The sequence below is a fragment of the Ornithodoros turicata genome, unplaced genomic scaffold (genome assembly GCF_037126465.1).
Source record: "Ornithodoros turicata isolate Travis unplaced genomic scaffold, ASM3712646v1 Chromosome23, whole genome shotgun sequence".
Taxonomy (NCBI): domain Eukaryota; kingdom Metazoa; phylum Arthropoda; class Arachnida; order Ixodida; family Argasidae; genus Ornithodoros; species Ornithodoros turicata.
The window spans coordinates 2,429,522-2,454,896 of record NW_026999342.1 but is presented as its reverse complement, the minus strand read 5'-3'; the positions used below and the strand labels follow the sequence as shown (position 1 = coordinate 2,454,896).

The following is a 25,375-nucleotide window of genomic DNA, read 5'->3' as shown; positions in this document are numbered from 1 at the left end:
GCCGGAGCCGAGGGCTGTGGCTTCACCTTATAGCGTAGGGAGGCAAGGGACTGCTGAGAGGCACGAAAGCCAGATTAAGAATGATTTATTGCTCACGAACAGTGAGCGAGCTCAGCTCGGTTCACGATGATGTCGATGCTGCTACAACCTAATGACACCGTTCGGAGGTTTTGGAGCAGTCTCGCCTAGAATTCCAATTACCAATCCAATCAAGCGCACAATACAAAATGGTGGTTTCGAAGTTGCCGTGGTTGGCGCCAGAGTGCCAAAAATCGTCGTATTGGTGCTTGTCCAAAACTGTTTTAGTCCTGCAAATGGACTTGGATCCTACTGGAGAAATTGTAGTAAAAATGTAATACAGTCAAACCCCGTTACAACGAAACGCGATATAACGAAATTCGCGATAGAGCGAAATAATTTGGATTCCCCGGCAGAGGGCCATAGAGATCAATGTATTTTAACTCCCGCTACAACGAAACACTTTTTACCCACCGCCTCGATACACCGAAAGAACAAGATAAGGTTTATGACCCCAAAGCCGACTTTAGGGTCATGAAAACAAAGAGCGCAAGCAGCGTCCTGTCCCCACGGCGAAAGATGGCACGCGCGATTAGGGTCGGGAGGAATCTGGTGCCTACAAAAGGAAGTCTGAGTCATTGGAAGGTTAGGGATTTTCTTCCGAGGCTTCTCCTCTTCGCGCTTGTTTTGAACTGTCCGGTTGCAGCCAAGTAAAAAGAGCACGAGACGCAAGGCGCCATCGCGCGCGTGGGAAACGCTTCGTTCGCGTGGCGGCGTAAGTGACGAAATCAGCCTAGATGATTTTCTTGACGGGGACAAACATGCCGTAGCAACGGAGAGCCTTACGGAAAATGCACTGTCATAGATTTAGAAGGTTTGCGGGAGATCGCAACACGACATGGAGAAAGCTGCGGAGGCTTCGGCGGCGTACGAACAATGCGTGACACCGCGTCTTCTAGGCACGACGCAGACGCGTATAACCGGCTATTTCACGCAAGAATAAAATACCGTAGGTGCACTTTGGCGCTGTATTTGTAGTTGTTGTCATTTTTCACGAAAAACTTTTCCGCGTCGTAGGGGAGTTAGCGACGCTTATGTACAGCGCGCGCCCTCGCAAAGGTCGCGATCCGTGACCTTCAATTCGGTACAACGAAATGTTCGATACAACGAAAGAAATTGCAGTCCCCGTGGGTTTCGTTATATCGAGGTTCGACTAACCCTATGGCGAAGGTAACGGTTCCCCGTAGAAGTCTGAAGTATCGAACAAGTCGAAATAATTGGCGTCCGAAAAATCAGTCTGCTACTGTATATGCCACAAGGCAAGCATGATCATGAGTAATGCCACAGCAGTCAGTCTAGGATTACTTCTTTCATATGCACACATATCTCAGCACACAACACACCATACTGAATGTCTATTTTTTTTGTGTGGTTCTAATAGTGCCTTTTCAATGCACGAGCACGAATTGGGTGCTGGGGAACCTCCTGTATCTATTTGATAGTGCCAATAAATTCTTATTCCTCTTTCATGGTTCTCATGGTTTAATGGTTTTCAGTTTGCCTCACGAGAACAGCACATTGTTCCACTGTAAAAATAATTTTACTGTACATGTGCATATAAGCATCTATACCCCATGCTAAGCCAATACATTAATACATATTCCGTATTAGCACTTGGGACATTTTTCTAAGCATAACACGACTGTGACGATGCTTGTTTTCTGGGCTTAATTAACTTAATTAACTCTTAACTTAAATAACCCTTAACTTAATTAACTCACAGAAGCCTTTATCCTATGATATTCGATTCGATGTTCGAAGGACAATTTTGCAGACATTCGTATTTGATTCATATTAGAAAATTTCAATATTCGCACACCTCTAAAAACAGGTCATTTGTTGAGTACTGGTGAGGATGTCTTACTTTTCTGCCCCTGAGTTGTCGTATTGGCTAATTGCTGCTCACAGCAACGTTGTAGTGGCTTGGCCACTCAACCACTGATCGGCACTCGCGATTTGCTACACATCATCGTAGCACATGTCCGCAATTTTGCCCGACGTCATCCGCTTTTTGACAAATTCGCCGACAATGCCTGAATTTTTTTTTAGTCTCATCAAAATTCCCCGATAATTCCCAGTTTCCAGGTTAGCAGACATCCTGAATATCTTTCGTAGAGAGCCTCTTTTTCACATACACTCGGGTGAACACCAACACCTTTTGCAGCCATTAATACTATCAAGTAAATCTTGCGAAGCACTCACTTTGACACCGGCTTTGGTAATGGAAATAGTCTGCTGCTCCATGGCCTCATGAATGGCCACCTGGTCCTTGGGGTCCATCTTATCAAACTCATCAATGCAGCAAACACCCTGCAGATGTGAAATACGTTATTAGTCTTTGCCAGTAGATCACACTGCAGAAGAAATGCTTCCTCTTTTTAAAGTAGCACAGAAGTTATTTTTAACACCCAGTTTTCTTCCTATAAAACTGTTAAGTACGCCAGTAAGATGCACCATGCGAAGTAATTTACACCACAGAGTCATAATTATCATAGAAATTGAATTTAAAATACGCCGCAAAAAGCGACCGTGTGCAATGGTGGTGAAGAGCAGTACCAGCCTGTGATCTGCCTGGAACCTCGCGCTGACGCTATAAGGAGAACGCTCGCTGCATGGCCTAGAGAAATGTTGTCTGCTACTCCGCTGTCGTCCGCTACTCGGCTGTTCGGGGTTCTGATAAAGCCTTTCTCCTTGCTCGGTAATGCTTCGGCCCTTCCCCCATCCCCAATTCTCCGGGAGAACTGGCAAAACAGGTTTACGGCGGCAAAGGGACAAGGCGCTGACCCCCACTGACCGGCGAACCAGAACAAGTCTCCTTATACTGCCATCAGTGACGTGGCATCATTCCTCCTCACCCTCGTTATAGCTGGAGTGGCGAGGTAAGGGTGAATGCGCGGAGCTATGTTTATGTTAGTTTTTTTCTGGGAAACAAATTGCACACATCAAAACCTTTGGTGCTATTCGGTATAATGACACACACACTTTCATCAGATGTCTTAATCTGAAATTTTTTTGGATGGCCCTCTGTACTCCTTTAAGCGCAGTCTACTTGCCGTGATGCTCATATCAGGAGCTATCAGTCATGTCTATGTTACACAACTGATATTACACAACATGAGAGATCTCACCACACCACGTTACTAAGAAAAACAGACAATTCTAAGTATGTTTTAAGTGCTCAAATGTCACCTTACTTACATATGCACAAACACACTTACAAACATGTTATACATGCAGCCAAAGAGCTCTGGCAAATTTTTTTTCTTATACAATTCTAAGGGTTTTCCAAGCCATTTGGGTCCCTGCTAACAGGAACAAGGTATCTCTTCATAACAAAGGACACAAGTGACCACCAACAAAAATGAAAGTAAAGCAGCATTTGGAACTCATTCGATACAATTAATAAGAGGGAAGATAATCATAATGCAGTAGACTTCCGTTAATATGACTTCCGATAACTTTTTTTTCTTTTAGTTCAATCAAGTTCGAAGGTCCCATCAAATACCCACATGTTTCTACTGATAAAAAAAGTCTGTCATTTTGAACGTGAAAGCAGTCCATCTCGCATAATTCGACCACACCAAGCACCAACATTGCACCGCAAATACCAACAGAAAAGTTACCCCAAAGATCTGGCAGCTCTGGTGACAGGTGGCGACTGAACAGTACTGATAGTATCCATTTGGTGGAGGTAACAGAGTTTTTAGATTGACAACCACATGCTGGCATTGCATGAGTACAGCCAATGGCAAGCACACGACATCATATCGGACGAGGAGAGAACTTCTTTCTCGTTTTTCTCTGTTTTTTGTTTCACATTTGACCGGGTTTTCGTGCGGAATCCGTTGGTGCTTTCGGTTTTGTGGACAGTGGAAGCAACTCTAGCTAGCTAAGGCAACACGTGGCAGATACAAGAGACTGTTGACCAGCATCGAGTGAGCCATTCTCGAAGGTGTTGTGAAAGGACATCTCAGGTTCTATGACATTCATAGAAGTGAACAGCAACACTGAAGTGTGTGCGCCATTTAGGGACGCTCCTTTTTGTGAAGAACATGTCCTGCCGCACGGAAGATGGCACATAAGCGAAACTGAAGACGACTTTGCCGAGGGTGTGCAGTGTGAGCGACCAAGTGTGGCTGACATTGAAGGCGGACTCAACACCCTGGAACTCTATTTGACGTATGAAGATAACGCAAAAAGCGTATTCCATCACATCAACGCTCTAAGTGGCATGTTTTCAGATGTACGTTTCAAGTGCAAGCAACAGCAGGCGATCAGACTATTTTTGCTAATAAGTGATTTTTACCTTATTCATTTTTTCGCCAATTCTTTAATTCGACCTTCGGATAATTCTATCAAGTTTTTCACGTTCCTGTCAGAATCGAATGAATGGAAGTTCACTGCACAGGCACACAATGTCTACGCAGATTTGGTATACTTTGCAGCAACATGGTCTTCGTATTGACCTTAAGTTTTTCACTGGATTTAATTTGTACGTAGGGTTTTCCAAGGATGATATAAGATTTTGTTTAGCTTTCCACCAGAATGTACATGTCCAGTCCTTCAACTTGCACAAATTGCACGGGGCAACCTAATTCAGCTACCTCTGAAACAATAAAAGCAAATAAATCTTTACTAACATTGTCCGCCAGCATTAGGGCTCCAGCCTCAATGACAAACTCATGGGACTCTTCATCTCTAACAACAGCAGCCGTCAGACCAGCAGCACTGGATGCCTTCCCACTTGTGTACACAGCACGAGGTGAAAACTCTGACACCTGCCTGAAACCACATTTGGAATATTAATGTTGTTTCCATGGCACATCAAAAAGTGTGTAGCCTCTACTTGACATCCTTGTTCACATACAATGTCATAGACATCAGCAATGTGGAATCAGTTGTACTGAAGCTACCACATAAGTAACTATCAACACAAGCAACACAGGAGCAACTAAAAGTACAACTGCAACAAGGCATGGTACAGTGGATCTCAAAATCTTGCCCACTGTTCTACCAAACACAATGCATGCACTGTGTAGACATGGCGCTGCACTAACTACAGGTTTTCCCTCTCATTTTAACGCATTGGTCACTCAATCTAATCTAGTGGTCAACCAAATTAATACAAACACAAACCAATTTAATCCAAATGCTACCCAATTTAATCGAAGCAACACATGTAAAGGTATTCGGTGTTATTCAGTCATGGAAATTGTCATGAGGCTTTAATGATTATGCCAATGTATCATGGTTTTCGCAGTGCCATGCAGTCTATGACTGCTTTTTGTCATTATCACATTTCATGACTATTTTCATGATATGTGCCATGAATTGCTTTTATGGAACTACTCTGCTTCAAACAGTATCATACAGCATTTTGTGACTACAGGTAGTCCTTATTACATTCCATGACGATTTCATGATATGTCCCACCGCAGCGCCATCCTTCCCGCATCTCGACTGGTCGCTCTCGCTAGCAAATGATTCTCGGTGGTCAATAAAAAAAGGTTCTGCCTCCTCACGTCACGAGATGCGAGGAGCTGCTGGGTGAAGCCGTTGCCGCTGCGTGGTTTCTTGCAAAGCAATTTTCTTAGTAAATTTGCACTTCTCAAATAAAATATTTTGCGTGACTGTTCCTGAAGGTAGAATGCTTATGACGCAGTAAAAAGTTAAGTGTTCTAAGTGCCTTCCATGCTCCTTTAACCCGCTCGGCCATGTCACTGGTCAAATGTGTTACCGCTAGCATCATTACGGACAAACAATGAAGTATTTTCTCTACAGTATTCAGACAGGAAGATGTAGAGAGTTCTGGCACAGTCCTTACGAAAATCAGCTCTTTTTTATTCAGACACCACAATCAAAGGGCATTCTTGTGCATTGAATGGACCTGGAATGCATTCTCATATGCATCCTGTCCTAGCTGCTCTACAGCGAACCACCCCGTGTGCGCGCCAAAGCAAACACCCGTGGGTGGCACAAGGACCAAACCTAGGGTCGGATTCACCAACGCGATCGTAAGTTACGCTAAGGTGCGCTAAGACGTCGTAGCCTGTGACGCGCGTACGACGGCGTCATAAGCGCGATTCACAAAGCTATCGTAGTGGAGAGGGTATTCCCTTTGACAAGGAAGAGGAAGTTGCTCACTTCCTGTCACGTGCAGCTCGAAGAGAAACAGCCAAAGGGTGCGAGACTATGTTTTCGCTATGGTAACGATGACGAAAATTTGTAATCCACCAAGTCGGTGTTAAGAGTCGTCCCGTTAGAAGAAGACGAAGTTGTTCGTCCCCAAATGTTTTGTTACTGCACGTGCTCTCAGTATTTCGGTACCCATAATGGATGCCATGCAATCACAGGCGAAACACATTCTATGACACAGCAAATATATTCCCAGTATGTTCGTCTCGGGGAGGGGGTGGGTGAGGGTGTTTTGTAAAAATGGGTGTTGTGTTCGTTTGAAAAATCCCTGCGACCCGATTTTACGGAGCACAAAGTTGAAGCATTTGTTGAAATACCAGAAGCTACTAAGCACCTGATTTTGAAGTTACCAAGCAAAAAAGTGCCTCAATGTCACTTCGGGGATGGTCTCGAAGGTTCCGTGGCAAAGTGCAATGCGCTGGCGCGTATTACGGAGTCTTTGTTTGCCGTCTCCAATCCACCGCTGCCAAATAACGTCGCCATCTTTCCTCGTAAGACTGCTCGGGAACTCTCGCAGGATTCCACCTTAAGCTTTTGAAGATTTTGCGACGCGCACCCTTCGTGAATCTACACTTCGTCGTAACTTTCCCGTACGACGGAGTTACGACAGATTCCGTCGCACGAGCTCTTTGTGAATCCGACCTCTGGTCCAGAGTGGGACCGACGAGCTTACGCCGTTGGTCCGGTTTCCCCACTGGTTTCACACTTCTAAACAGTTGTCTGTCTTGGGCTAGTTGGAAATCCATAGATCAAAATAATTCCAAGTGCTGTAATAACTTGGACTGGACAGAGAGGAGACGCAAGACATACAGACACAAACAAACAGAAACACGCTTGTCCTGTGCGTTTGTCTTGCATCTCCTCTTTTTCCCGTCCAAGTAACAGTTATTACAGTGCTTCAAATTATTTTGATCCCCCTTCTGTCGCCCCCATCCAGCGCCATCTATAGAACATGGGGATAACCTTGTCCGGCGCACTCAAGGCCATACGCATAAGCATTGTGAAAAAGGTCCACTGTAAATGTGCTGCAGTACGCAGATGTTTTTTTTTTAACCAATCAATCTTTTTTGCAGAGCTATATGGGCAAGCGGACGTCCTCTCAAAGAATGTATGCAACTATAAGACGACTAATTAGTAATTACTAAATATTCATTAATTAGCCCTTTCAGTAGGGGATTTGGAGCACAAGCGAGACAGCAGAAAAGGAGGCAATCCTTGTTGAAAGTCATTCCATGTTTGAAAAATCCTGAAATGGACAAGTTTTAAAATATCCAAAGCCGAATTTTGAAAACGCAGTGACTGGGAGTGCTGGGAGCACTGCGCTCATTCTACATGTGGTCACATGCTTTGGCATGATGGAGATGATTTGAGTAGCTGCTGATCTGCTAGCCAGATTAACTTCTTTAGGGTCCAGATAAGCCTTCATCGACGATGGTGAGGCACGCTGTTTTGGTTGTGGCTCATTTGCATATGAAATTCAGCTATGGATATTTCACGACATGCGCTCATTTCAACAATAAATTGTAATTTGGTTGCAGCCCAGTGCGTTCTTTCCTCTCGTGTTCCCCGGCACTATGATGCAAATACCTGTTTAAATGCAGTTTTTGAGGTCTGGAGCACCACTAAAAAACTGAAAGAGCTCTGGGTGGCTCCTTAAGCGCAATTTTGTTGCATGTGTGTTCCACGGTGCAAGAGCTCCACTCGAAAGAAAAAGCACTCAGAGGGAAGAACTGCTTCGGATGCCAAAAGCATCAATGTGCGTCACGGAGCACCCATGTGTGATATGTCCGAACATTGCTTTTTGTGAAACACCATAACTGATGAAGATTACGTCTGGTGAACCATGAAACAACAATGTTTAGACAAAGTAGGGCGAGGTAAACTAGCTGGTGTACATGTAAAAAAGACATCATTTCGGAGGTAGGGATAGCTTTGAAGGGCGGCCCTATTATACTGACAGTTCGAACTCGATACAACAACTCGAACAGAATAATACAACAAGAAATGCAATCTGCGTCAGCCTAATTCACATAAAATTATTTCCATGTGTCATTTAAGAAAAAGCAGAAAATACTTAGACCCTGATGTTTTAGGGTTAAACCCGATTTTTCCCCGAATTTGCACCCCGAATTGGGGATCACCTATCTAGGGTTAAACCCGATTTCTACCTGCAAAACTGCAGTTAGGCTAGGCACCTCAAGGCATCGACATACTAGTTTCTCACAAAATATGCGACTGGCCCCTTACTTCTGGCATCCTGGATAAAAGGTACAGTGAACGTTTATTCTACAATAATGCCTGATTTCTCCCCGAACTCAGTCTGATGGTAAGTTTTCTGCCCGAATTTGCATGAATTTTCGACATCAATTTATTGACCCGATTTCTACCCCCCGAATTTGGAAAAATATAAACCCCGAAAACTTCAGGGTCTAAAAATACTTACTTGAGGAACTGACTCTTGGCTGTACTGGGATCTCCCACAATGCAGATGTTGATGTCGCCACGTAATGTGGTACCTTCTATGGTTGTTTTAGGAACACCACCAAAAAGCATGATCATAATCCCTCTCTTGATTTCATCATTCCCTGAAACATAGATGTAAGTAACATTCGATATTAATATACACAAAAAATTTTCCACTCAAAGCCTGCAGGCTGTAATACTCGGGCCCTAGTTCTATTGAACAGACATAAGCACAATATCTGCATCGACATGAAGTTGAAACAAAGTTTTCCAGAATGACATTCAGTAGATAATCGGCACTCAGGAATTGATGCAGATGTGACATCTTACTACATGTGTACCTGTGTCGTCCATGGGTAGCAGCCATGGGAAGGGTCACATGCTTCTGATAAGTCATAGAATAATCGGTGCTCTTACTCTTGCAATATCAGCAGGAGCAGTGTGCTCATGTACCTGGGTGATTTCACGTCGTGGCGGACAGGTTGGTCCGGGTCACACCTTCGATTTGTCCAGAAAAAATATATATTGTAGCCGAATGTCTATGTAGCAAAATGACACAAAAATTAAGCCCGTATCTTTTTTGGTCATGATTTTAAAAATCGCTAAAGCCGACAATGTGCGCTTCCCGTTTTTGCGTCACAGCGTTTTTTGCCATCTTCAAAGTGTCGTGGTTCCGGAATTTTTCAAGATACCAGACTGAATCTCCGTTGTGGAATGCACTGGACTCTGTACTCTATGGCTACGAACTTTGAGGGGTCCTAACATGAGCAAGAGGCTATGAGATTACCTTCCTGGGTGTCTTTGGTGGTGTTTGCCTTATAATTGCTTTGTTGCGCCATTAGTGTCCAAGGTGACAATAAATTTGTGATGTGCCCACGAGTGGACATGCATTATATACACTTGGAGCTTCGGTACGAGTAGCTTCTCCCTGGTAGACCTGTCTCCACCTTCGCAATGTATCGTGCATATAGCTCTGACCGGATGCGTTCTGAGTGGACTACGGAGCTAGACACAAGAAGAAGATTCGTCTGGACCAGAGACGATGGAAAGCTGTGGCAGACTTAGATTTGGCATCACTAAAGCTGATTTTGACAGTCAATCAAGCGTCACAGGTAAGCCATGAGGACTACCTCTATCATCATTGCTTCAGGCATTACCAAGAAAAGATAGCGGCCGCAAAAGAAAGCAAGAGTGACTCTTCGCCAACTGACTTTGAATTTGTTTCAAAGGATGACATCATCGACAGTGTAAATGAGCGCCTGTCTGTGGCAAACGTTGACGTTACGCCGTTAAAACCGTCTGGTGCAATTAAAAGGCGCTTGCACGCAGCACACACCAGACGGAAGAAGCGTGAACTCCAACTATGAAAGTGAGGCTGAAAGTGAGGTGATGAGGCTGATGCCTGTCAAGTTTGCACTGAATGGGCAAACAACTTTCGCGCGGTGCTTTCAGCTTGCTATACCTATCGAGAGCGATGGTGCCTTTTCACTTTACTCCCAAGCTCAGTGTCTACTCAAGATAATAGGAGGGTCATACCAGAAGCTACTAAGCACCTGATTTTGAAAGCCCGCAAGAAAGAAGGCAGAAGAGGTGTGTGGGCTGAACCAGACAGATACGAAGGAAGAAAACTGAAGCATGAAGATGTGGCCGCTGCAAGCAAGTACTACACGGATGATGACCTGCAATGCACACTACAGAGCCCCAGTCGGAAGGATGTGGTTACTGCAAGTGTTGACGACGAGGAAGTCAAAGTGGCTAAGCGATACATGACCCACTCCATTAGGGAAACTTATCGCATATTCAAAGAGCAGCACCAAACCTCTAAAATTGGACTCACAAAATTTTATTCCTTGCACCCAAAATGGGTAAAAATACAGCCCCAGCATGAAGTGTGTGTGTGTGTGTGTATATACTGCACAAATTTTAACTCGTGCATTTCTGCAATACAGAGCAGCGGTCAGGGAATTGTGGACGGTGACATGGTGAAGTGCTTTTACCTCTGCAACGATCCCACAGAACAATGCTACTTGCAGCAGTGCCAAAATTGCCCACGTGAGGAAGGAATAACTCTAGAAAAGCTTAGAATTGATGAAGACGGGGATATACCCGAGTGGCGATGTGGGATGGTGGACAGCTGGTAAAAAAGGAATTGGAAAGGAATTTCCCAACGAAGTGCGAAGGTGGGCCGCGGTCAATATCGCTCACGGTTACATAGAACACGGAAGGGGTGGCGCCCCTCCCACATGCAGTTTAGCGGTGCCGACGAGGGACTTTGATTTGATGTCTGTGAGGTTGCCTTTAAAAAGTTAGAACTCTTGAATAATGACTACAGCCCACGAACAGGAATGGTGTCTTAAAGATGTCATTTATGTCTAAAATTTCAGTAGTGCAACTTCCTAGGGCGAGTGCAAAGAAACTAAAGGGTGTTCATGGCAAAGCTGAGGCAGGATGCCAATTCGTTTCTTTCACTAATGGCCTGTGGTTGTCTGAAGCAATTACGGCCTCATCCGTGTAACATGCTACTGCATGACATCTGACAGTAAGTGAGGGCTTACCTGGAAAGCAGGAAACACTCTCATGTAAAATTAAAGAGTAGGGGCTTTAAACAGAAGAATCGCATGTCTCTCTTGTGACAGTTAATGCCAGAAATATTGCACTAAAGGCATGGGCTACAAAATGTAAACTTTTAGTGCGAAAGTCACATATTGTAAATTTTGCACGAATATTCGATTCGGTATTCGGAATTTTTTCCCCCCATCCGATTCGATATTCGATTCGACTTACAATATTTGGATTCGCACACCCCTACTATTTTCACATGCATTGTCAAAACACTGCATCAGACAGAAAGCTTTGCTGCAGTAAGCCAAGACCTCTCTCACGACTCTGGCACGCTTTGTTTGCAAGGAAAGTTGTAGAGGACTGGCTGGACGAAAACCTGCCAATTGCTAAAAATTTTGTATACATTTCGGATGGTGCAGCAAGTCATTTTATGAACCGCTTTATGTTGTCTGAGCTAGGGGAGATGGATTTTCATGAAGCAAGATGGATGTTTACAGCCACCGGTCACGGAAATAATATAGTATAGTTAGTAAAGTATAGTTAGTAATAGTATAGTAAAGTATAGTTACAGTATAGTAAAGTATAGTTATAGTATAGTAAAGTATAGTTATAGTATAGTAAAGTACAGTTAAATAAAAAAAAAGTGCACGTGATGGTGTAGGCTGGGTTGTCAAGCAGTACGCAACACTTCACAATTTGAGGTGTCCTGCACAGGAAGCGATCTTGACGCGACGTGACCTTATTTACTCTCTCTCATCCCAGCTAAAGGGGATGCACTTACTGCATCTGCCCTCTGAACTCCTTTCAAAATTTCGCACAGCCAAGAAGGAAGAATGGGCGCCGGTGAAAAAATGGGCGCCTGGGATACAATCATCGCACATATGGCTGAGCAAGACCAACGGGTCACGTGAACTGTACATTGGCAGGACAGGAAAGAGCAAGCTTAAGAACGTGTCTCTGTAACCCCGTCCAATATATTGGCTGCAAGTAATGTTACTCGAACCTGATAAAGGATGGACTCAGTCCGAAAGCTTGTTTTTCAGTAAAATAAATGTTCTTTTTTCTTTTTCTTTAAATACTTATTTTATTCACTTGAGACTGCTAGACTTCTCCCATTTTTGCCTGGTTGATATCACTACAGGTTATTTTTATTCGCAAGTCTCCAGAATTACAGCTAGCACTAGCGACAGTTATCAATCGACTTTGCGAGATTAAAACAAGCTTTCTTTTTTTGTTCTTTTTTGTTCTTTCGATTTAAGATTAGCGGAATTCGTGAGAATTGCGTAAGGCTCACTGTAACTCCATGAATATTGTTTAACTTTAAGACATTTTGAATAGGTGGTACAGAACGTAAACAAGGCATAATAATTCAAGTGAAAAAATTTGGTCATTTCCTTGAATTTCCCCTCCTGGGAGAATTGTACTCCAGCCATCCACAAAGCTAATACAGTGTTCTCATATTCATGTTAGGACCCCTCCTTTATCTCAGCCATCGTGGAAGCAACAAAATGAGGTATCCAAACAGGAAGCGTACTTCTAATCCTTTCATTCAGCTTGAAGGGCTAGGCTGCAAGGCGCTGCGAGGGGGCATCAGTGTAAATGGGCGCGCTTCTTCGGCCAGTCATTTGAGATAAAATTTGATTAGTGGCTGTTAATGACGGCACATTTGTCTTGCACTGCAAGAAATTTCGTCGAAATTAAAGCTGATGTTTTTGGGAACCAAGGGTATAAACTTGTTGAATTTTCAGTGAGTGTCTTCCACAACAGCGCCTATACGACAAGAACTATTCAATACCGAATATTTTAAGTCGAATCGAATATCGAATCGAATGGGGGAAAAAATTCCGAATACCGAATCGAATATCGAATATTCGTGCAAAATTTACAATATGTGACTTTCGCGCTAAAAGTTTCCATTTTGTAGCCCATGGCTTTAGTGTAGTTTTTCTGGCATTAACTGTCACAAGGGAGACACACAATTCTTCTGCTAAAAGCCCCTACTCTTTAATTTTACGTGAGAGTGCTTCCTGCTTTCCAGGTGAACTTACACTTATTGGAGTACTGGAGTGGTTACCTTCATTTCAAAATTTTATGTCGGGCAGTAGCACGTTACACGGATGAGGCTGTAATTACTTCAGACAACCACAGGCCATTTGTGCAGCAAACGAATTGGCATCCTGCCCCAGCTTTGCCATGAACACCCTTTAGTTTCTTTGCACTCGCCCTAGGAAGTTGCACTACTGAAATTTTAGACGTAAAGGACAGCTTTAAGACACCCTTCTTGTTCGTGGGCTGTAGTCGTTATTCGAGAGTCCTAACTTTTTAATGGCAACCTCACAGACATCAAATCAATGTCCCTCGTCGGCACCACTAAACTGCATGTGGGAGGGGCGCCACCCCTTCCACAGTCGACCCAACAAACCCATTTCAAACAACACTGTGGGTAAACTAACTTTGGATAACGTTATCTCAAACTAAACACCGTCCCGCCTGTGTTGGTCCTGCAGCAAGGGCAATTTCGTAAAGCAGGCTTCACCTCGTGCACGGAAGCATTAGGTGAAGCCCACTTTCGGGTTGTGTCGTTCATATTCGTGGAATAGTCGAATATTCGAAAATTCGAGTACTGGATATTCGATTCGCGGATCGAATAGTTCGAGCGTTTGATATTTGATTCGAATTCGAGAACTCGAATATTCGCACACCCCTACTATTCAACCCAGAAGAGCGAGACTTGCACCAATCGAAGGAGCTTGCCTTTCCGAGTACGATGATGTAAATTTCATTGCTCAGTTCATAAAACTGCCTAAGAAATTGGGCAACAAATTCGAGCAAATGTTGCACTTTTTGCAAAGTTAGCGATTTTTTTAAAAATTAACAGTGGCCTCCACAGCCGCCAAAGTTCGTAGCCATAGAGTACCAGGTGCTGTGCATTCCACGACGGAGATTCAGTCCGGTACCTTCAAAAATTCTGGAACTACGACACTTTGAGCATGGCAAAAAACACCGTGATGCAAAAACGGGGAGCGCCCATTGTCAGCTTTAGCAATTTTTAAAATTGTAAACAAAGAAGATACATCCTTCATTTCTGCATCATTTTGCTACATAGACATTCGGCTACAATATATATTTTTTCTGGACAAATTGTAGCGGTGACCCTGACCAACTGGTCTGCCCCGACGTGAAATCGCTCACCTACAGCTATGTCATGTAAGAGAACACAGTCGAATCTCGTTAAATGGAAATTGCTTAAGCGGAATAATTGTTTAAATGGAACAGCTGGTACAAAGTTTTTTGTTTTTTTTCGTATTCGTGCAATGCAAAAATAGTCACATTAATCGTAAGCAAAATTCTAGCACCTTCAGGTAAACGTGGCTTCTATGTGCTTTTCAACACTTCCAACAGTCATCACTATGTGCATCGTAGTTCGAGCCATTCCACTTATCGTACTGAGAAGGAAAGTGGTGACGCAGGCACCACAAGGCCAGTTTCAAATGGAGTCACAAAAACGTGAGCACCGTGCGGTCATGCTTCCAACAAAAATCGACCTTATCAATGATATTGAAAGTGGTTTCATTAGTAGAGGGGCACTCGCAAAAGGGCATGAGACCCCAAAAAACATGTTCACAAGGATTCTTCATGACAAAGAGAAGATGCATTGCACAATCGTTCTCGGTTTGCACTACAGTGAAAGGGACTACGACTGGCAAACCACAAGGAGCTCAAGAAGAGCTTGGTGATAAAGACATTAGATACTTTTTTGTGCAACGACAGGGCTCTCAACAGTTCCTGCAGAACCTTTTAGTTGTGGATGATAGCATCATACAAAAAATGTTCGAGAAATGCCTGAGAGAAAGGTGTTCTTTGGTTCCAAATGAGTGAAGCACCGTAATAAGCTTGTCATATATAAGTGTGACATGTTCTAAAAGTCGTGACAAGTGTGTGAGCAGTGTTTGTGAACCACTAGAAACGATCAAAGACAACATTTAGGATTATGGCAACACATTTTCTCAGTAAACTGGACAAATTATTTTTGTTCCTTCAGGTTCTGTTTAAGGGGATTCCACTGTAATTAATTAATCCCTAATGTTGTAGAAGCCACAGATGATGCAACTAATCATCACTATCTGTGTGTCACAACACGTTTTCTGCATTTCAGCTGCTTATTCCCGTGTGCACAATCAGCAGTAGCTTGATGGAATGTCATGGATCCAGCATACTTTACGCAGTAAGCTACCAGTCTTTGCCAGTTGCCGCAAGATTATTAGGCGTGTATTCCAAAGGCAATTTTTAGAGGAAGTGTCACCCTTGGTCTTTTGTTTCGCCATCTTGAGTGTTCTACTGTTTGAGATTCTTCAAGCTGGGTAGGTAAACCATGCTAAGTCCAACTTCTCACAAGTCACATTAATTCAGAGACAATAGAATGGTATGCAGTTGTAAGCAACACCCTAAAACAATATACCGTGGATTGTAGGGAACAGACTGGAGATGAGGTTGTGGTAGAGATTCTTGTCTTGGCTCATTGCATAAATCTTCTCCCATTGGTCAGGGGTCATCTGCTTCTTAATGATCTCTGGAGTTATCTCCTCTGCCAAGACGTCTTTGCCACCGAGCTACAATCGAGACGAAAGAGATGTAGCTACACTACAGAGCTACAGATGTTTACACACAAGCTTATGAGACATTTCCTTAAGTGGCCTTCTGCATGAAGACACACACATATCAATGAGGGGTCAATACATACTATAGTTAGGGCCTGACTTTTTAGGGTTAAACCCGTATCTGCCCGATATTTACCCCCCGAACGAAATCTGTAAAATTCGGGTTTAACCCGAATCTACCCGAAAACATCCGGGTCTCGTGGCACACTCATAAGCGTGCATTAAAATAAAGCTTGATAACATTGCTAAACATTACTTCCATGTTAAGACAAATTTTTATCAAACAAAAAAAAATCACCCGAATTCCTGACGACAGAATATGCCGTAACGGGATTTAACCCGAATACACCCGAATTTTCGAATAAAAAATATCACCCGATATTTACCCCCCGAATTTGGCCAAAAATAAAACCCGAAAAAGTCAGGCCCTAACTATAGTATCAAATAATCAAATCAAATAATGATTTGCCAGCATTCATTATGCACTGGGGCACATTTGCATATCCTGGCTGCATACTGCATCCATGTGCTGTACCAAGATGCACATCTTGGCAGCGCATGAGACTCCACAGTGATAAGACCCCACCCACAGACCCCCTCCATATAATCGAGGAATTTGGAAAAGGCAAGCAGTATTTCAAGAAGGCTTCAAGAATGAAAATATAGGGACATCGATAACATATATGCATGCTGAGTGCCAAGTCACGTGGCTTCAAAAGGGGCACACAACAAGTAGAGGAGATTGTTCCCTCGTCACATCGTTCTCTCGCACTAGAGTTTTTTTCTGGTTTGCTGCGTGCTACAATTGCTACGGTGGCGTCTGCAGTTTCAAGACACGTTTTGACAAGGAAAAGCTGGCTTGACCAGAAGTTGCACGTGCTCCATGGATTTTGTACTGGCGTAAAACCTCATTGCAAAGTACGGTAGCTTCCAAAGCGTGAGTTGGCAGACAGTTGCGTGTCGCCACTCAAACATGCGTTGATGAACTGATTGATTGACGAACTGAACTGGCAATTGATGTTCTAAGGCTGGAACACTGGAGGCTGGATGGGGTTAGCATAGCTCAACTGTACCTGGACCGGTAATCTAGAAGATGTGGGTTAGAGTCCTACAGCTGGCTAACCTTTTCGGTGTTCGTATCGTTCGTATTTTGGTGTAATTCTTTTGATACGATGCTTTCTGCTACACTGTGAGATTCGTATCATCAAGATTCTACTCTATTATTCACCCCAAGGCCCATCTTTTAACAGAAACTTAACATCTTTTTACAGATTTTGCACACGTTTTTCAAGTAGTCTTGTTAATGCTTCACGTAATTTGTGCACCCCCAACCCTTGCGTCGTTTTATGGTAAAAAAAAGTGCACAAATTATGCGAGTAAATACATACTGTATGTGCTTTCATACACAGTTTCTTTTCCAGGCCACTCAAATATGAAACAATTTACTGTAATAAACTCTTTCTCTAACCTGTTTAAAAGAAACCAAATGAGTTGTTTCATCAGATCTTTAGGTAGTAATACAGCTCTGGAGTAGTGGAGATATGATATGTAAATTCAGTGGAGATTGTGTAGTGTGTGCTACTTATCACTCTCCTTTAACAGTCCTGCATTACGACACAGCAGCAGCAAACAGCCACGCTTAGCTGTCAACTGTGTCTCTTCCTTTTACTCCCTAATAACCAGGAAGACAGCTTGCACTATTAGAAAACAAAGACATACTCTCGGGTTGGTAGGCTCTACAGTGCATGCGAGGAATGCCATCCTGTAAGACATCTCTCGCACTCCGAGGTTCTTGAGCCCACGGATGCCTTCTGTCTCAAAGCCCTCCATTCCTTTATGGTGGGCGCTGCTCTCGGTTCGAAGCCCTAAAGACATGAGACATACTTAGAGCCTGAAGTTTTCAGGAAATATTTTTTTCTAAATTCGGGGGGTAAAAATCAGGTAAATAAATATGTGCACTAAATTCATGCGAATTCGGGTGAAAAAACTTCCAGTATGCTAAATTCCAGGAGAAATCGGGCTCAGTTACTCAAACTAAGTGTTGTGGTTTGGTACAAACGATGATGGAACTGCATTGGGTGCCAAATAAATAAGCTTGTGCATTCCTACAGAGATCCCAGTGAGGGCAATTTGCCGGGTAAATATCGGGTTTCACCCTAAAGAGGCAACCTTCAATTCAGGGTGCAAATTCGGGGAAGAATCGGGTAAAACCCTAAAACTTCAGGCTCTAGACATACTCCATGAAACAAGGTTAAAATCCAGGAGGAGGGCATGTTAAAATCGTTAAAACTCCAGCGCGGGGGAAGGCGATAAAGGACAACACTTACACTGACTGCCAACAAAAGATTTGTTCGGGGAAACAATGCACACTTATATACGCTCAACCCTCTCAACCCCCTCTTCCTGTCGAACAATCTGGAACTCCCACAATTTCTCTTGCCAGGTTATCTGCGATTAAGCTATCAGAAACTTCCTTACCTTCTCCGGAAAATACACAGGTGCATTGCTGCGATACATCTTAACCCCACTTGTTTTATCTCTAAAGCCTCTCTATACAACAAACAACTCAGTTTTGAACAGGCATAATTGAAATTATCGTATTTTCGCAGAGTGACTCAGGTAGGAACTACCCTGGTCTTGGAACTGTTGAGCACCACAAAAGTCATATGAATAAAATTGCCTTGTCATGTAGACAGCAAGTAGGATGTCTAAATCCCACCATGATCCAAGAAATTTGTTAGCGAATTTAAAGGAAAAATGCGTACTATCCGATGTTTAGAAATTTATATAAAATGATCTGCAAGGTCTGCATCGATAAAATTGTATGTGGACACGGAGCAAGTTGGTATCTTCCAAACAGACAAGTTTCATTCTGCTATCTTTCGTAGTTTCAGAGATACGAGACTCCAAAGGTAAGAAGAATGCAAAACTTGGAAGATGGGCAACGCACCCTTTTAACTGACGATTTTTTAAAAATGAACTCCTCAGAACTTCGAGTTAATGTTATGGCCAATACACAACATAGGCACTGGGGCAAGACAAACATTGTTCTCAGGAAAATCAGAGCCATGGTCTGGACCATGACACTGCTCAACGACATGTGTTATGTAGAAATATGTAAGGTGAGCGTGACATCATCGTGTTCACGAACCACGAGACAAGGTCCACAAAACCTCTGGATTCTGAACCTCAGTTGAGAACGATTCATCTACTTTGCCCTGCATCTACTGTATTTGCACGATTCTAACGCACACTTTTTTCCAGGGAAATTGGTGCTCATATTCCATGCGCGTTACAATCAGAGGTGTGCTGTGAGAAAAACACGAAAACTCGGTATGAGGTGGCCAATCACGTTGGCGTTGATATCGTGAGTCATGTGGCCCACTTCATGTGTCTTTTATGGACGCGCAGTCGTGTGTGACGGATTTCCACACGTGGTATTGCCGGTTTATGACTTGTTTGCGCAATGCAGTGAAGATGGGATTATGATGAAGCGTCGTTCAAGCGGAAGGTGATTCTATTAGCAGAGCAAGATGGAAACTGAGTGACATCGCACATCTTCGGCGTCCCGGAAACATGTGTGCGACTGGAGGAGTGACCTCGCAACTGCAGCCGCTCGATGAGTGCTTGAACAAGCCAATGAAGGACCATGTGCGCGCTACCTACAACGACTGGCATGTTTCCAATGAACATTCAATGACACCGGCGGGATATTTTAATAGGACAACACTTGGTTAACTTATCAACTGGGGCCTGGAAAGCTCTCCCACAATCGATGGTGGTCTGTTAATTCAAGATGTGTGGAACTTCGAACTCCCAGGACGGCATCGAGGACGATCACCTGTGGTCAGTTGAAGAGTGTGTTGTATATTTCTAGTCTTAAAGTGCTTTGTTCTAGCCATAAAAACACATTTGGCTTCCTGTTTCATACCTGCGCGGTAGAACTGGCATCTAACTTTTTTTGGTGATTTTACTTGCTCAATTCACCTGAACATTGCAATTGGAGGCACGTTACAATCGTCCCAATACAGTACATCTACCCTGCATCTGCCCTGCATCTACCATTCAGTCCTGTATTGCTCTAGCATCTGTCCATTATACCCTGCACCATTGAGACTCTAGTTTGCCATAGTTCTCAACAACCTCAGCAAAAACAGGTCGCAGTGCTATGCTTTGGAATGAGTATGTGCAATAATAGTGTTCTTACCAGGTGTGGTCATTTGGCTGACATCTGGTACCACAATGAGTGTGCCCGTGAAATCACAGCGATCACCTGCCTGAGCCACCTCGACTGCTTCAGCACGAACTATTACTTCCACACTGAGGGAAAAATAACAGTTATCACAAAAAAGAAAACAAGACTATGCTCAAAGTTTTCATGCATTCACTTTATTAATAAACACGAATCTTAATTAATAAATATCACGAATAAACACCGAAAGAAATTGTGTGAATTAAATTGACAGATGAGATGTTTGTCATTTAAATTAGAGCTGCGCGAATATCCCAAATTTCGAATATGAAATGAATATCTGATGCCATTCAAAAGCTATTCGCTACCTATTTTCAGCTGTCAAAATTTTAAAATATTTTTCGAAAAGTACTGAAGTGAAGTAACTTTCTCGCCAATTTTCAAGTCGGCTTAACCTCATTACTCTTTGGCTTTGATTAGGCTTAGAATGCCTACATGAACGCAGTCTATGGAAAGAGAAAAATGATGCAGAGTATCATACATAGCCTGAAGGTGCAAAGATGGCATGCTTTCATACGCATTAGTTCTAATACCCGTAACACAGCATGCCATTCTACCGAATGACATTTGTTCAGTGCCACAGAGTGACAACAAATGGTGTTGCGAACAAGATTGCTTTTCCCTCTGCATACCAACTGTGTACCCTCGATGGCAGAGAGGAAGAATAGAAATGCAAATTTATTATTATTTATTGTCTGATAAGTTTTTGTGTGTTTCTTTATTTCTGAAATTAAAGAAGGGACTCTTTACATAATTTTCAAAAACTACTCTCGTTCTTATTCAACTCATTCAGTGCTAACCTGATTCGTGCCATGCCAGCCATACTAACTGTGCGCCAAAGATGTGACTATCATTCGTTGCGAATGACATTCACTTTGCCATGTGACAGGGGTATAAGTCTCTCAGTCCTATATTACCTTGCTTAGAAGGTTTAATTGACACTACTGCCATTTCTGTATTACTTCGAGTGTTCCTTTATGTTCCGTCGCATGTTTTTTTCAAATGGGCACGGACACATCACAGCTGGAGCACCTACTATGCACCACTATGCCACACATACCGTATTTACTCGCTTGTAGTATCCATATCCAACTTAGGCACCCATACTCAGGTGTGCTTTGTTTTCTCCTTTGCATATAAAATGCAATACAATATTGCTAGTTTGCTACTGATTGCAGTCTCCTCAGCACTGACGCGGAGGAAGAGTATGGCACACATGGCAAACGGGATTGTGTGATGTCACAGTGTGGGGAGGGAGACATGGAGAGGCCTCCTCTTGTCTGCATGGTATTGGTATACGGTACAGAGCACTGCACAGGCACAGGCTTACCTAAAGTCCGAGCCCGGCCCGCAGGCTGGGCTTTGCATTTTTTATGTGGGCCTGCCGGGCTCCGGTTTCAGCCACCAGGCCCGGGCCTGGTACGGGCTTGACAATGCTGGCCATGGTCAGGCATGTATGCCAACATATTTCACGAGACTGGACAGCTGAACTTTCATGTCACTTTTTTTGTTCCATTGGGAATGGGATATCATGGTATTCTGATCTGAGAACTATCATTCTTTTATATGTGATCATGCTTATTTCGTGTAATGGATCTGGATTTCACAAATGCACTGACACACATTTGGGGACAATTGGACTCCGGCACGAGGGTCAGTTAGGTTAGGAGTTGGGACATATTCCGTTCGTGCGAGAGCTCGAGAAAGGGGAACTAACACCAGTGCATGTGCAATAGAGCGGAGGTGAGTCTCTCTTGAACTGCAAGGTACATACATATCGCCCATGCGCCTCTACGTGCTGCCTTCCCAAGCAAGCAAGCACCAAGCACAAAGCAGCTTGCAGGCAGAGAAACATAGCTGATCCATTCGAGTGTACCTCCTCACTCTCTACCAATTAGCTGCATCCTTTTCCTCGGTGCACTGTGCTCTTTAGTAAATCTAAATATGCCTCCGGGCCTCGAGAACACATAGAGCAGATGCGGGCTGGGACCAGGCATGAGCATGGAAACAGTTAGGTACAGGCCGGACCAGGGCTGGAAATCTGTAGATGACATCGGGCCTGGGCCGGGTACAGGCCGTAGCAGCCGGGCCTGGACTGATTACGGGCCTAAAAATTGGACCCGTGCACTGCTCTAGTATACGGCATGTGCAGAGAGAAATAGGAGGAGGAAGGTCTCTCTGGCCAACCAATGTGGTGAAAGCTTTGGAAGGATGAGGAGAGTGGTGCACAGTTGGTCATAGTGGTCCTAGTTTTGTTTCTGTTAGCGCTTGTGGTTCATGTGGCATAGTGGTCTCAAAAACTTCTGGTTTCCATGAACAGTGGCTTTTTCATGGAGATACGTGCAAGCTACACATCCAAGCACATGCTGATGTTAATTCTGCATGCAAAGGAGCATGACAATCGTGATGCTGCTCGACGGTTTTCCGAAAACAAAACCCAAGTACGCTGCTGGTGGAAGCAGATGGCCACTGGTGGCAAAGAAGCTATGAATGGCATTCTGGGGACTGAAGGACAGCAAGTTTGTGGAAGTGGAAAATGCTGTTCTCACACATGTACAGGAACTTTGAGAAAAACAACTTGCAAGATAATTCAAATGTATGTTTGAGAAATGTCTTAAGAGGTGGGAATCACAGATTTCAAGGCCAGCAACAGGTGGACACTCCACTCTACACATCAATATGGGCTAATGCTGCAAATGATAACTCTGTGCCAGCAACTTCCTGAGGATATCGAAGACGAAGTTACAGACTACAACATTTTGTCTCAGATAGGGAACACCAATCAGATCCCTTCGAACTATGACATGCTGGCCAATAGGACTGTACATTCCAAGAGAGGCACAAGAGTTGCAGTGAGAACTTCAGAGGCCAAAAACAACGATGTACCATTATGTTTAGTTACTGAGGCTTGCAGGTTTTACCTGATTCTTCCCCGAATTTACCACCGAACGCAAGTTTAGTGCTTCAGGTAAAACCTGACTTCCCCCCAAACTGGGGAGAGGGACATTTGGTCACATGACCCGGAACCCCGATGCCCGATTGCAGCAGTGGGAGAGAGTGAAAGAAGGAGGCGACACCAAAGCTGAGAAGGTAAAGCATCTCATCGCATCCGGCCGTTACACATCTGTCCCACCTGTTCACGTTCCCTGAATGCGTTCACCAGTGAGCTTGTCATGTGGTGCAATGAAAGGTTGCAGCAAGAAAACTGTTGGAGACTGGATACTCAAGTTTCCAGACGTACTGCCCCACGGCCGAAACAATGCCCAGTCCCAAGCAACTTTGCGATAAGCACCTCAAGGAGGCGTACGAGAAGAAAACAGTAGTTCAGGAAAGAAAGGTATCTGCGCTGAAGTATGTACAACTGTTGATGAATCACCACACGTAACGTAACTACAATGCAGAAACAAAAGTGAAACCCGCGCATATTGCGGACGTTTCTCAAGGGAAGACAGCAACACATTAAGCTATGTAGTACAGTCGAACCTAGAAACGAAACTCACGGGGAACACAATTTCTTTCGTTGTAGCGAATAATTCATTGTATCGAGTCTTACGAAATCTGGCGGCCAATTGCGTCACTGAGTGCTAACTATTTCGCTGTACTGCAAATTTCATTGTATGGCGTTTCGTTGTATTGAGGTTTGACTGTAGCTTAATCCGTAAAGGAAATATATGAACAGTCGTTAGAAGATCTACCAGATATGTAGGTTGCAGCTGTGATGTACAAAGGTCATAGCAAACTACGGCTAGGTTATGTTCAGAGGCCTGAAAGGTGACAAATGAGCTCCGACACTCTTATGATGAGTGCAGTGCTTTTTGGAAACAAATGTTTAGGTTGAACTGGTGTTTGCAGGTCTGAAGTACTATGGACATTCTAGCGCATGCTACAGTTTGTAGCCATTTTCTTTTTATACATTTGTGATATGTATAATAAGTCTAATAAATCCAATTTTTACCTCTATAATGTCATTTCAGAAATTTTACAACTGAATTGTGTGCTCCTGTTTTCCAGATGGTTTTTACTCCCCAAATTCTACAAACAAATATTTCCCCAAACCTTCAGACCTGCAGATAAGGGTGGACAGGGGAAGAATTGTGTGGGAAAAGTGCCCAGGAGCCCCTTTGCAGGTGCAGACAGTTTTGGTACATGACATTTATCATGGGGACCTAGTTGCACAGGTGCCAAGACGCTTGCTGAGCACTGTACAGACGTACGGATCCTGCAAGCATGGGAACAGATACCTCACAATGTTATAATAAAAAGTTTCAAGGCGACTGGCATATCATCAGTGCTAGCCAGTACGGAGGACGATTTTCTGTGAGAAGATTCTGATGACAAGGAAAATGTGCCTTACGGTACTAAGGTAGAGAGACAAGACACGGACATACTGCAACTGTGATGTGCAATTTTCCCCTGCACAGACCGCACCCCCTCAGTGGTGCCATGCTTTTGAGTTTTAAAAATGTGTGTTCTATATGCGCATAAATGTGGTAACGTGCAGTACACACCTGTTTTCTTTTCCACCAGTGCACTTCACAACGAAATAAGGTTTGAGTCATTATGGTTGGGAATGTACTCCCCAACTGTTTCTTTCAGCAAAGCTATAGCATGATTAAGGTCCTCAGTTTTCTGCAGCAGCAAATTCAAATTTCCCGGCACAGACTTGAAAATTTAACGGGTTTCCACGGAGAGCACTCTGCGGCTGCTTGAAACGGGAAACACTTTATTATCTTGGATAATGAGGGAATAAAAAATATTTAATAAAATTACAGATTCAAAGCGCTGTTGTGGCTCAGCATGACATACATGATATCTTGCGTTCTCCTCTGATGCGATCTGTCGCCTGCAATCATTTTATACCTCATGTAAGACCTCTCAGCATCTACAGAGTTTTCAGGGAACTTTAAAGGAAGGAGTTTACAGTACATGCCTTGGGGAAGAACCTTTTGGACGCCCTTTTTTTGTTCCTGGGCTGCGGGCATTATTTAAGAGTTAACTTTGTGAAGATGACCTCCCAGACATGAAATCAAAATCCCCCACTGCCACCGCTAAACCGCACACGAGGGGGATGCCGTCCCTTACTAAGGCGAAGTATGCACAATAAACTTGGGCTAACGTTTACTACTAAGCTATACTACAATCTGTCTGTGTTTGTCCTGCAGCATGG

At 43.6% G+C, this 25,375-nt stretch overlaps 1 protein-coding gene across 1 annotated transcript in view; it reads right to left on the bottom strand.

Annotated features, from left to right (window-relative positions):
• LOC135373281 (DNA replication licensing factor MCM6-like) overlaps positions 1 to 25,375 on the bottom strand; it is a 74,793-nt gene that overhangs the window by 36,947 nt on the left and 12,471 nt on the right. Inside the window, exons 6-11 of the mRNA XM_064606509.1 lie at positions 20,164 to 20,276; positions 17,676 to 17,821; positions 15,758 to 15,908; positions 8,717 to 8,858; positions 4,719 to 4,860; positions 2,281 to 2,388 (exon numbers count right to left, since the gene is read on the bottom strand). Coding sequence (XP_064462579.1) covers positions 2,281 to 2,388; positions 4,719 to 4,860; positions 8,717 to 8,858; positions 15,758 to 15,908; positions 17,676 to 17,821; positions 20,164 to 20,276 — 802 coding nt within the window. The remainder of the gene's footprint in view (positions 1 to 2,280; positions 2,389 to 4,718; positions 4,861 to 8,716; positions 8,859 to 15,757; positions 15,909 to 17,675; positions 17,822 to 20,163; positions 20,277 to 25,375) is intronic.